The sequence below is a fragment of the Pterocles gutturalis genome, unplaced genomic scaffold, assembly GCF_000699245.1.
Source record: "Pterocles gutturalis isolate BGI_N339 unplaced genomic scaffold, ASM69924v1 scaffold1412, whole genome shotgun sequence".
Lineage (NCBI taxonomy): Eukaryota > Metazoa > Chordata > Aves > Pterocliformes > Pteroclidae > Pterocles > Pterocles gutturalis.
In genome coordinates this window covers 319-13,289 of record NW_010114918.1, presented here as the reverse complement: position 1 = coordinate 13,289, position 12,971 = coordinate 319, and the positions used below count along the sequence as shown (strand labels likewise).

The 12,971-nt window shown below is 41.1% G+C and overlaps 1 protein-coding gene across 1 annotated transcript in view; it reads left to right on the top strand.

Annotated features, from left to right (window-relative positions):
• The window catches only part of TNFAIP1 (tumor necrosis factor, alpha-induced protein 1 (endothelial)), an 8,875-nt gene extending 419 nt beyond the window's left edge, over positions 1-8,456 (top strand). Inside the window, exons 2-6 of the mRNA XM_010074958.1 lie at positions 1,964-2,133; positions 3,980-4,069; positions 4,171-4,223; positions 6,664-6,859; positions 7,819-8,456. Coding sequence (XP_010073260.1) covers positions 1,964-2,133; positions 3,980-4,069; positions 4,171-4,223; positions 6,664-6,859; positions 7,819-8,037 — 728 coding nt within the window. The 3' untranslated portion in view covers positions 8,038-8,456. The remainder of the gene's footprint in view (positions 1-1,963; positions 2,134-3,979; positions 4,070-4,170; positions 4,224-6,663; positions 6,860-7,818) is intronic.
• Positions 8,457-12,971: the final 4,515 nt, after the last annotated feature.

Below are 12,971 nucleotides of genomic sequence, written 5' to 3'. Positions count from 1 at the left end.
AACATTAGGCGGCCAACTCCCATTGGCGCTAACAGTCCTCTGTCCTTCATAAAAATGTGTTCTTTTGTTACTAAAATTAACTAGCGGAAGGACTGGTTCTCTTTCCTGCGATTGCAGCTGGTATGCAGATTGTTAATGTTGTTATGAAGAGGGAACAGACAGTTCGTGGGTTGTCATTTATGTTGTGTCATGTAGTGGCATCATTCGAAATGCGTCTGTGGGGAGGGACATTCAGTTTTAATCTTTAAAGCTCAGAATAGCCTTGCTTGCTATGTTGAAATTGTTTTTTTCCTGCTCCCAGGAGCATGTTCCACTTGTGTCTGACGATGCTGTGACAGTACTTAGCTGTCAGTCAAGCACTGTGTCACTTCTTGCTGGACGCTGAATACAGGCATTATAAAAATCCACAATAAATTATAGAGAGTAGAACAAGCAGGAAGACCAATGTCAGCAATGGCTCCCAGCGCTTTCATTTTACTCTCTTTAGTAGTCCAGGGCAAAATGTTGCTTTAGGAACGAGGGTTGTGGCGCTGTGGAGAGGAGGCTGAGAGAGGCTGGGGAGTATTTAACCTCTTGGGGTTTGTGAACACTCGTGTGCGAAAGCTCCTCCGCATGCCCAGATTACATCAGTCTCAATTGATGCACAGCAGTGCGTTTACTTAAACTGAAACACCTCCCAGTGGATTTTGCATCATTTAACCAAGTTCCCCTTGAGCAGGCTGGGTGTCGTTGAGTGCTACATACACCTAAAGCCACTCAGTCCAGCAGTTCTGTGTGGGAGCCTCAGCCTGATGGAGGATGAGGTTCATGGTCAGGCAGCTGGAGCTGGGGAATCTAGCAGGGGGTTTGCCTCCTGTCTTGTGCTGCTTTCTGTGCCTAGGTCCCAAATGGACACTTTTTCGCCTGCCTTCCCCATTATGGAAAAGGGTTTGGCAGTGTGTTAAGCGCTCTGCCGGTCTGTCCTGCATTGCTATTGTTTGCCAGCCAGTCAGACATCCTGTTTTCCAGTGAATGTCACTTCAGGGATGTATTAAAATTGCAAGAACTGTCTGTCTGCTACCACTTCCTGTGCTGCACCCCCTCCTCTCCCTCCTGATCTGTCTCTGTCCTGTTCTTTGCTCCTGTTTGGAGCCTAGAACAGCACTTTTCCCATACGGGGTTTTCTGGGCCAGTCTACCATTTAGCATCCTTGGAACACTTTGCTCTTTTTAACTCCAAACAACAGGAGAAGATGTGGTTGGAAAACTGACAAATCCTTCTAGTTAGGCTGCAGAACTTAGCCCAAATCTACTTGTTGCAAACACTTGTGGATTCTCTCTTTTTCATTCTCAGTGATGTGTTTCTGATTGCCCAGCTTTGCACTGTAGCAGCAGTTAATACATTCATTCCCGTACAAATACAGCACACCCCATTTTGCTGGGAATACGATAAGCCTCTAAATAAAAGAAGAAACCTACCTTACAATAATTTTTTTTTTTTCTTTTTTTTTAAGGTTTGAATGGCTTGGGCAGTCAGTTAAATAGATGTGAACTGATGACTTCCTGTAGCGGTTGAAGAGGTCTGTTCCTTTAGTCAGAACTCACCGTAGAAAAGACGAAGCACAGATAATAACTTGGGCAGGCAGCCCACTGACTGCCCAGCTGATACAGCGCAGTCAGGTTCCTGCAGCAATTTCAGTGTCGTGTGATAGGAAGCCAAGTATTTTCAGCTTGAGGCTTTTCTTTTGGGGTGCTGGAAAGCATTGAGAACATACAGGAGGTACCAAAGGACTGGTTCCACTGTTAGTTTCTGTCCTCTAACCAAATTCAGTTTGCTTCAAGTCAGTAAAGCCTTCCACCAGATGAAGCGGGAAGAGTACCACTTGCAGTTGCAGGAAACTTGAGGCTTATTTAACTCCTCTGAGGAGGTTTTTCTTGCCTCCTAGTGTTGAGGTGATTGAAATGATGCAATGGTTATTTTTCAGGCTGGATCCTTATAGACCGTTGTGGGAAGCACTTTGGAACAATTTTAAACTATCTCCGAGATGACACAATTGCACTTCCAAAACACAGACAGGAGATCAAAGAGCTGATGGCAGAAGCCAAATACTATCTCATTCAGGGCTTAGTGGACATGTGCCAAGCAGCCCTGCAGGTAAGAAACAGAAGTAGCCTGTAAAGGTTTTCATGAGTGTTTTGCTTATAAAATTTACTTAAGACAGCTTGAGAGAGTGTTTCATGGCCTTAGAGAAGGCATGAAATCTTAGATGTGAAAGACAGCCTGGAAAGAAAATGAGGCAGCAGTCAGGGAAGCTCTAAGGTCCTATCCAGCATGTTTATCAAAGCCATAGCTGTCCTTGCTCCGTATGCACACCTGAGAGTCTGCCATGCTCTGAATAAGAGATGAAATTTAGTTTATGGTCCCCCCGGAAATGTTTTCAGCCACATGTGCTGTCGTGGCACAGCTGTCCCAGCCAGGGGTGCCTGTGCTCTGAAGGCATTTAGTGCAGTTAGTGAGGTGGTTGCATTACCGAGGGAGCAATTTCTTTGTAAGAACAGAAAGATTGACACTAGTTAGATTAGAGTAAGTTTGTCCCTTGTTTAGATTATATGAATCTAGACTGTGCGAGATGTAGATTTGAGTTCCTGTCATTTCGGACGTGTTCGGTATGATGATGGGTAAATAATTTCCCTTTGTGCTTCCATTCAGTTGTCCAGCTGTCCCCTCAGAGTGGGGACAGTGGCACTTTTCTACTTCACAGGTATGCCAGGAGGATGAATGAAGTAGGAACTGCATTCACAATTTGTCATTTAAATAGAAGGACTGGTTCTTTTCTGTTTCTATATTTTAAATTTTATTTAGGAAATAGAGAATGAGTTCCTCTTGTGTGAAATGAAATAAAAGACAGAAATTTAAAGGAAACTGATTGAATAAACATGATTATTTTGAGCATGTGTTTTAAAAGAGCTCATGGCATTCGTCTAAATTTCCCCCAAGTTATCTCACTTCTAATTAGATAATATTTATAGGCAGAATGGGTTTGAACCTTTGAAAGCATGGTAATTTTTTTTTCCAAGTTTAAATCTTAACGGAGAAGACGACTCATATGGTAAGCACTGAGTACTTTAAGGACTTTTCTTTGTGTCAGTTTACTACTATCTTTGCAAATATGTAAGGCCTTAGGAGCTTTATTTGCTTTCGTAGTCCCTATGAGTTCAGCTAATTGAAATAGATCTAACTTCTTATGAGTGTTGAGATGGTGAAATGAATGTTTCTTGCAGAACAAAACTTAGTAATTAATAAATACCTCACATACTAGGGTCAGTATACTTCTATGCGCTGAAAGAAATGCAAAGCCACCCTGATGCTTTTCTTTCTGGTTTGGTATTTAAGACCTTTCTTCTAAAAACAAAATGTTCTAAGCCTTTCCTATTAGCTATTGAGCTTTCCTTAATTTGCTACATGAGGAATCTGGAGTCACCAACTGTGCTACACACACTTGGTTGTTGCTTTTGTATCACAAGGGGCTGAAGTCCGTTTGGTGACATGCTGTTTGAAAGCATGGTAAAGTTCACAGTGGCTGATATTGTTATAGACTGCAGCGTTTTGCATTGATCAAAACTAGTGCAAACTCGTAGTATCCTTTCCTTCAAAAAAAGGTAGAATAATAAACCCACTTAAAGGATAGAATAATAAACCCACTTAAACCAAATACAACTTGAGCTCAGAGTCCTTGCTATATAGCTAAGGCAGACATCCACCTGCATCCCAATATTTCAATTACTGCTGCCTTCTGGGGACAAGAAATCTCTGTTGTATTTCTGGGTTGCAGATCAAGGTAACGCTGGGTGGTTACTATAGCAACACAGAGCTTTTCCTTTGCATCACAAGATTTGGGAACATGGCTGGAGGGGTTGGAGAAGACAGCAGCAGCATATGTTTGCTTGAGCATTTATCTCTCTTGAGTTTATTTCCTCTCTCTCTTCTTTCTTTAAAACAGGACAAGAAAGACTTGTATGAACCTGTCTGTAGTATCCCTATTATCACATCTCCAAAAGAAGAGGAGAGACTGATAGAATCATCAATGAAAGTAACTGCTTTTCCACTACTCTCCACTGAGAAACTGAATTTTTGCTACATGTATTCAAACACAGAACTTACCTCTTCTGCTGTTTTTTTTTCTCCCAATAGCCCGTTGTTAAGCTGCTTTATAATAGAAGCAACAACAAATACTCCTACACCAGGTACGTCAGTTTTTTCCCCACTGTAATGGGAAAGTTTCCCTTTGACTATGGGATTTTTTTGGTTGGTGGGTTTGGGTTTTTCTTTGTAATTACAACAGTGCTCTTCTATGGATCTGAGTGCAGTTATTTTTGACTGATGTGAATCTAAATGGGGAGAGAACACAACAAACTGTATCTGGTGGAGTCTAGTGTAGAGTTCAGTTGTGTGAGAAAGGTGAACAGGAACAAGGGACAAGAGGTAAGAACGATGAGGCTATTAATATTGTCTGAGAGTAGATTTACCCCGGGTAATGCAACACGACCTGGTAACCAGAGTCTCACTGTAAATGCAAAGCTAATGCTGCCATGATCCCTAGCTCATCAGCTTATCTGTACTTCTGTCTGCATATACCTCTGCCAGCACTCTTTTACTCTGCCCTGCAGACATTCTTGACGTTCCTGTGCCTCTAAATGAATAAATTATTTGCTTACAAAGGAAAGTATCTGTTCTGCTCAGGACCAACTCAGATAGGGCCCAGGGCAAGAATTTTCTGGCTTTCCTCCTGTATAACATAACATTATTTATTTAGTTTTATTCTGTAACTATCATGATACCTTTGTTATGATGCTATCAGAATGGCTTTGGATTCTCCCAAACCAGTCATTGAAGCGATGTGAGTAATCCTTTATGCTGTGCAGGATCCTCATTTTCGGCCTTTTAAGTCTGAGATGCAATCTTGGAAGCTTTTTTCTCTAGACAAACTGATTGTCTACCTGTCAGAGAGATAGATTCTAACAATGATGATATTTCAGGTAGTCAGGAGATACTACCTGCAGGATTGCTGAAGAGCAGCCTGTTTTTCCGCAGACTGCATTCTGTATCTGCCAGTGGTACTGCGCTCTTCCTGGTGTTACCCTTTAGCTTACAGAAGTGATGCTAAAGCAAGCACTGAATAGCGTATTAGTCACCACGGGGCTGGAAATGTGAACGTACTAGTCATGAGAGCAACAGAATCCCAGATACCAGGAGGTGCTGGTATCTCAGCTAGCTGTAGGTTTCTAATTATTCCTTGCGCATGAATGTGCATGCTTTGATGGTGTTTAAATGAGGCATCTATATTTAAAATTCCACACTGGCTGCTAGCAAGCAAAGATTTTTTTTTTTCCATCTATTCTACCTAATCGACAGTACAAAAGGAGCTTTCTCAGTTATGTTGTCAGTGTGGTCTAATAATGAAGAGTTCTACATTCTTTTCCCAGCTCTGCCACTTGATAGAGCCTGGGACTTGTCACTGGCTGAATCCCAGATTGCTTTATCAAATGTTTCTTGCAAGCTGAAGATTTTCTCTGGTTGCACATCGTGCTTTTTTGATTTAGATCTGAACAGAAACACTTCCAGACTAAGTATTCTATGTAAAGCCCGATTGGTGGTTCTTATTAGCAGTGTCTGGATTCACAAGGATTTCATGGCCTTCCCAAGCCACCTGCAAAAGTTAAGATACTGTGCACAAAAGTGCGATGTCATGTCTCTGGGTAGATTCTTGGCAGCAAGGAATGAACCTTGAGCTTCTGCATCCAAAGAGTAAGGCGTTTTACTGTTAAAGCTAGAAAGGTTGGCTTTGGTGTCTAGGCATTAATATATTCACTCATTTCCACATATTCACATGTAATTTCCCAACCACCTATAAAAGAGACAAAGGGGCACAAAGTACTTCTTTTCGATACAGCTGCATTCAAGCTAATATCAGAGGAGTAAGGCTTTTGGGTTTATGGGGTTTTTTTTCTTAATCGAATTGGACCCTGATTGGCCATGATGTTGTTATTTAAGTAAAATATTTAAATTTTAAGAATAGCTTTCTGATAGCGTTACTTGATTTTAAAGCTATGATACAATGCGTATATTTTTTTATCTACAACACGTAGATCTTGCTTTGAAAAGTAATTAAGATTCTACATTGCGTTGGCCGTCAATAAAAGTTAGTTCTCTAAATAACATATTCAACCTAGATATTTGTATATGGCATCACTAGTGTTTGTTAAGTGCAGAACATCTTGCTTTTAGCTGGACTTCTGACATGCGTTGACTCTCTGGACTTGTGCTGTTACTAAGCTACAGAGAACCACAGACAGCCTGTCATTTAGTCGTCTTGAGCGTCAGTCAGGATAGTTGTCGATAGTTGATGTAATGATTTGGGAAATGGTGCTGTCGTCGTTAATTATTTAACTTGACCTCTACAGGCTGGTGAGTTTGCTTGTGGGGACCAGAGCATCTTATTTGTATCTGAAATTGGCTATTACCCCGTCTTTTCTTGGCAGCATATGGCAATGAGTCACTACTTATTTGTATTCTGCAGTTAGATCAATGCTTACAACCATGGTGGAGTAGGCATATAAATTCTGTAGAGATGGCCGGTTGAAAAACCACTAAAACCTTCTTCCTTCTTTTGTTGCTGTGTTTCAGTAACTCAGATGACAACTTACTGAAGAACATAGAACTGTTCGACAAACTCTCTCTCCGATTCAACGGCAGAGTTCTTTTCATTAAGGATGTTATAGGGGATGAAATCTGCTGCTGGTCTTTCTATGGACAGGGTCGGAAACTTGCTGAAGTCTGTTGCACCTCTATAGTGTATGCGACAGAGAAGAAGCAAACCAAGGTAATGGAGTTTCACCCACCCGTCAGAGTTTAAAAAAAAATCAGGTTGATGATACATTGCAGAAAGATACAGATTTTGTGTAACTTCAGCCAAATTGCTAGGGACAAGCAATACCACTTACTGGGAAAGCTTTGAGACCAACTCTGCTGAGTATTGACTGGAATTGATGGCCAGTGACATCAAAATTAGTAGGGTGGATCGCTGCCTGGGCAGCTGCAGGATGAGCTGGTGTCTTGGTAGGAGGTGCTGCATTCTAGGTAGAATTCGGAGAAGACTAAATACAGTTGCAGCTTTGAAGAAAGCGAGACTGAGAATTGTAACTCTGAAAGCACGTGCATTTTAGTACTAGTCTCTTAAAGGTGGTGGACTTCGTGTCCCTAAAGCATGTAAATGCCTTTAAATTCTTCCCTAATTAAATTAAGTGAAGATGTAATTCTGCTCCTAATTAGACCTACATAAATTTACTTCATTGCTGTTTGTACTGTGTTTCACTTGCACTGATGTAATAATTTTATGTAATTGGACTCAATGGTTGGGTTTGGGAGTACAAATTTCTCCACAGTGTTGGAAAGTATATGCCAAAAAGGAGAAGACTGAAACTGATCTGTCCCAACCTGAATAACTGAAATGAAGGCGATTCAATTAATGAAATAGAAACTTGAGCTCAAACACTGTTTAGAAACATTATATTTTTATGATCATTATGCTTTTATGGACAAAACTATAGAATATCTTAAAAAAAAAAAGTCCAGCATGACTACAGATTCAAAATAATCAACCTGTCTTGATTTCCCCTATCCTGATTTTCTGCTTTGCTCATCTTTCTCATTTAGAATTGTTTTCCTCTCTGTATAGTGCATGTCCTTTTTATGGCTCACGTATCTTTTCGCTTACGGGCATGTGTGCCAGACACGTTATCCTGTATAGATCAGGAAAAGGACATGTGCTGTCTTTTGTAGGTTGAATTCCCTGAGGCACGGATTTACGAGGAAACACTAAATGTCTTACTGTATGAAACACCACGGGTTCCTGATAACTCTCTGCTGGAAGCAACAAGCAGGAGCCGAAGCCAAGCGTCTCACAGTGAGGACGATGAGGGTTTTGAACTTCGTGACCGAGTGCGCCGAATCCACGTGAAGAGATACAGCACCTATGATGACCGTCAGCTTGGGCACTAGTGTCTCAGTTGAGGAGAACGGGTTTGGTGTCAAGGCTTGTATCGATGTTCTTTGAGGGAGATCAAGAAGTAGGGAGGGATGAATTGGACTTTGTGGATTGATCTTCATTTTGGCTTCTTGGCTCCCTAGAGAAGCAAATGGGCATTTGTGTGCGCAAAGCAACACTAACGGCCAGGGGCTTTGAGAACTGAGATGTTGATTTTGCACCATGTGCTTTAAAGGCAGACTGGCCCCCTTTTCGTGCCACGTGAGGAATGGAATTTGGAACACTGATTCTGACAGCTTGTGGTTGCTCTTTCGTGTCTAATGACTTGCCAGATTTCTTACTTCCTGGGAGAAGTACTGCCTTTCCTGAATGAGATGGCATGATGTGGAAAATCTTTTTCAAGATGCCTGCCCTTTTAGGGTTTTGTATAATGGAACTTCCAGGTTTTAAATCAAGATACTGAAGAGGGGGTGGAGAGAACTTGAACATGACTACTCTTTGCAAACACTGCATCTGATAACCCCCAAAAGAAGTGGTTAGCTAGCCCATAGTCAGACGCACTCCAAGTGGGGTTTCTCCCACCTCTTTCCCCCAGTACATGTGCCGAGGTTGGTGTTCCCAGACAGCTGTCTTTAAAACTCATTAATTGTAAGGTAAGCTCTTCTGAGGAGTTGAGAGTCAAGTCATCAAAAAACCTCCCCCTGTGAAAAATGAGAAAAAATTGAAAATTTACATATATATGTAATGACTTGGGAGATGTAGAAATGGATAAAATGAAGGAAGAAATTTCTTCAAGTAAGAAAACGTCAGGAATAGATTGTGGCAGACTTGCCATTGTTTAGGGTTGTGATAGTGTAATCCTGTTAATATAAACGGTGGCAATCCAGGGAATTACTTATACATTAGTATCCTCCTGGGCCCCAAAAGTGCTATTTGATGTTAAACTTCTCAAGGAAGCAGAGGAAAAATTGCAGTGACTGGGGAAATGCAGGCTCAACAACATTTTATAATGCTAGATAGTGTTCACATACTGACGGGTGAATTCAGGGTTTGTGTTCTGAATCCCTTCTAGAGCATAGAAACTGAAGTGGAAAGAGAAGAATAGTCATAAAAATCTTGTTCTAGCGTGAAACTGCAAGAGGCTTTGGACACAGGAGAGAGGTCGCTTATGCTGAATTTTAAACTGAAATAATCCCTTTTATTCTGTGTGCTTGGTTGGGTGCTAATTGCAAAGGGCCTTTCAGAAGGTTGGAGTCAAGGCTGCTCTGCAAATCAGGTCTATGGAAACAGTTTCAAGTTTAGTGTGGAAGTTGTTACCATATTTTTAAATGTTTGCTTGTATGTTTCAGCTGTAGGTTGCAGATTCTAATTTTACCACTGTCATAAGGGGTTGTTATTACTTGACGGCTGTTCATTGGCAGCTGTGGATACGTGACGGTGGTGGAGCGTGCTCCACAAATGCTCCTAAGTTCCCACAGTGTACGTGAACGTGGAAGCTTCAGATTCCATGATGGTTAGTCTTGAACGATTTGACCAGTGCCAAATCTACCTACAAGTTTTAAAGCAAATTACTGCAAGAGCCTGACAAGAAAATAGTCCCAAATTAATACGGTGAAGTCATAAGTAGAATTGAGATGGTAGATGTTTTGGTAGTAATAGAAACAGTGGAGGGAACAAAAAAAAATATTTCCACTCAATTAGGCTTTTGAAAATGAAATTGTTGAGGTTTGGTAAGAAAACACTAATGGCTGCAAACTTCCAGGATTTTATTACCTAGCCAGGCCCCTACACGTGGCAGGCATTCATTTAATTCTCCTCACATTCAGGAAGTAGCGTTGCCACAGTAATGCACCTGCCTTTTTGTGAAAGGGCCCTTTAAAACTCTAATAACCTCTTTTCTCTTTATATTGCTTTTGTAAGTTGTTGTTTTCCAGCTGGTTTCTCTATTGTGCCAGTGAAAATACAGCTGCTGAGATTAGTTTTGACAAAGACTTTTGTGGTTTTTTCTGTTTAATTCTGCTAGAGTGTGATGTGGATTTTTTTAATTTCTTTCCCCTCCAGTGATACTGTTTAAATTACACTACGGTGGGTGCTTTGAAGCTACCGGCAGAGCCTGTAGTGATAGGGTCTTTGTGGTGTACTTAATAGCTTCGATTTATTCTCTTGTACTTTTTTTCATCTTGTAACAAATAAGACTGCCATTTAAAATTCATGTGTGGCACTTCTGTTCCTTGGCAAATGATTTACTTTTTTTTTTCTTGTTACTATCATAGTGAATGTTAACAGATTAAGTAAGTGATGCTGGTAGCCTTGCAAAACTGTGCTTAAAAAAAGTTACAAGCAGAAAAATGTCATATTTGCATTTATTTTCTTTGGAGAGCACAGGTATGGGAAGGAGCGTGTGGAAGAGAATGAGTGTGAGAGCTGTGTGCTAGTCCAGAGGCTTTTATTCCATGGTTGGAGTCTGTACTCCCAGGATTCATTAATGAAATGGATTCAAATTGTGAATTATTACTCTTCTCTGCTGGCTTTAAATATCACAAATTATGATTCCTATTAAGACAATATGGATTTCTAATTATATGCATTTGTCTGCAAGTTAAGAGACTTGTAATGGCTTCCTACCTAGACCATCGCCAACAGATGTGTTCACGCATGTGCCTGTGACTTTCTAGTGGCCTTTAGGAGGAAGAAATGCCTTTTTGCCTCAATGTATGAATTCTGACTACTTCAGCCAGCACTCTTTAGCTGCTGGAGCTCTTTTTGAAACCTTACTGTCCTCTTCACTCCTAAATTTAAGCAAACTTCTGCGCATTCAAATCTTGTATTAGCAGACTGAGAGAATGAACGGAAAACATTAACTGACATCTCTGCACGAGTACTGTAATAAAGGGCTGCATGTTTCTGTAACGGGGTCCTAACACCGCAAAGCAGCCTCAGTCTTTGTACAGAGAAGGAGACTTGGTGCCTGGAGTGAATGTCTGATGTTAAACAGCTTAGCAGTATCGGTGTTAATGAGGCAATAATGCCAAAAGAGAGAGCTCTGCAGGGCAGCAGCCTCCAACTGCTTGATAAATGCCAAGACAAAACTAAATGTTTAACCTGCACCTTGACATTTAGTTTTTGGAACAGGAGACATTTATCCCATCATAATGTTCCATTCCACTGACTTTTTATCTCTTGCACTTCTTGGTTAAAGTATAAAATAACTGACTGAGACCAGGAGGGCATTGGAGGGACCGATACTATGGTGTTATTAGAAAGCTGCATCCTGCTTGGAACAGGCAATGCTTGTTTTGGTTAGATTTTTTTTTTCTCAAGGTTTTTTAATTTTCAGACACAATTCACTCTGAGAGATGAAGTATACCTTAACTGAATGTGACTGGCCCAGCAGTCCCTACCTTACACGATTAGATTATATTGTCTGACAATCCTTGGCACTGAATCTTTACAGACAACTTTCACACCATCCATTCTGTTAGGAGAGCTGAGGTTTTAGTAAGAGATGAGTGGGCATGAGTCCTGTTTCCAGCTGTGCCACCAACTCGGTGACATACAGCAACTCAGTTTTTCTGTATGCACATAATTATTCCTCATCTGGAATAAAGTGGTGGTAAGACCCTCCCCTACCTCAGAGGGATGTTGAAGCATAATTTGTTTAATGATAGTAAAGGACTTTGGATTTCTATAATATTTTGTATCCAGAGGATAGCAAATATGATTGCTGATCTTGTTTAAACTGACATTCTGTGATCAAGCTGCTTTCTTATTGCATCAGGCTTTGTTTTATTTTCATGTCTAACTTTTAACGGTCAGCCTTATGCATAAAATACTTAGTTAATGCAGTAACCATATTAGCTGTTGATTAAAGCGTTTTCTCTTTCTTTTATCAGTGCATTAAATGGAAATGGAACACTAATTTTTAATAAAGTGTTTTATTTTGTCTTCTGTGACTTTTCTCCAGCATCATAACTTTCTTTTGTCCAGTTGGTTTGTGCACTTTTGTTCTGCATTGTAGTTGTGATCCTTGCCAAGTATTTAGGATTTCTGAACCACGGAACTACTGCATCGGCAAATGGGTTTTGTATTACATGGAGCTGCTGCTACCTTTCACCCATGCATGCAAGTTCAGTCTGTTTGTAGAAGGTCTCAGTGTACTTACAGGTGCACTGCAGACAACTGGTTTTTATTTTCTCTGGGTTTTTCCTTTAATTGTAGAACAACTCATTGGCTACACTGGTTTTTTTTATGTTCATTTGCTAGTAAGAATCACAGAGCATTTTGATCTTTCATTAAGTCTCCACCCAATTTGTGTTACCACAAAGGTACCCTAACTTGTATTTTGAAAAGCTTTATCCTTTCTTGACTGATGGAGCAGCCTAGCAGGGCACTAGATCCAGAGATTGTCTGTGTTCTGCAGTAGGTGTGATTGTGAGGTAGCCAACATAATCTTACCTGTCCTGTTTAGCTGTTCTCTTTGCTGCTCTTACCCTGTTTTTTGAGCTTAGTTGTTTGTTGTGAGCAACAACTGCAGAAACTATTCCACAGGGTACCTGTGTGTCTTTGAAAGAAGTCGGGTAATCCTTTCTTTGGAAAGGTGAGAAACCTCTCTTAGGGCACTGTGGTTTCTGGTGCATACTGGCCGTTTTGTCTCACACTGTGTCGTGGAGAATCGGTTTACCTGGATGTAAGTGTTCCCACCCTGATTTTATGGCGCGTGAGAGCTTGTAGAACCAGCCTACCCTTCACCCACGGCCGTAGGACTTCTGCTTCCTGTGACTGGGTGATGTTCCTGAGCCTCCTCTGTCTGCTGCCTCGGAACAGCCTTGTCGTCTTCCCTCTGCGGCCAGCTGTCACAGAGCTGTTCTCCTGCCGTCTCCTCTCTTCACACCAATCCCTCGGGAGCTCTCCCTTGGCCTGGCTGTTCCTGGGGTGTCTTTCCTTCTGC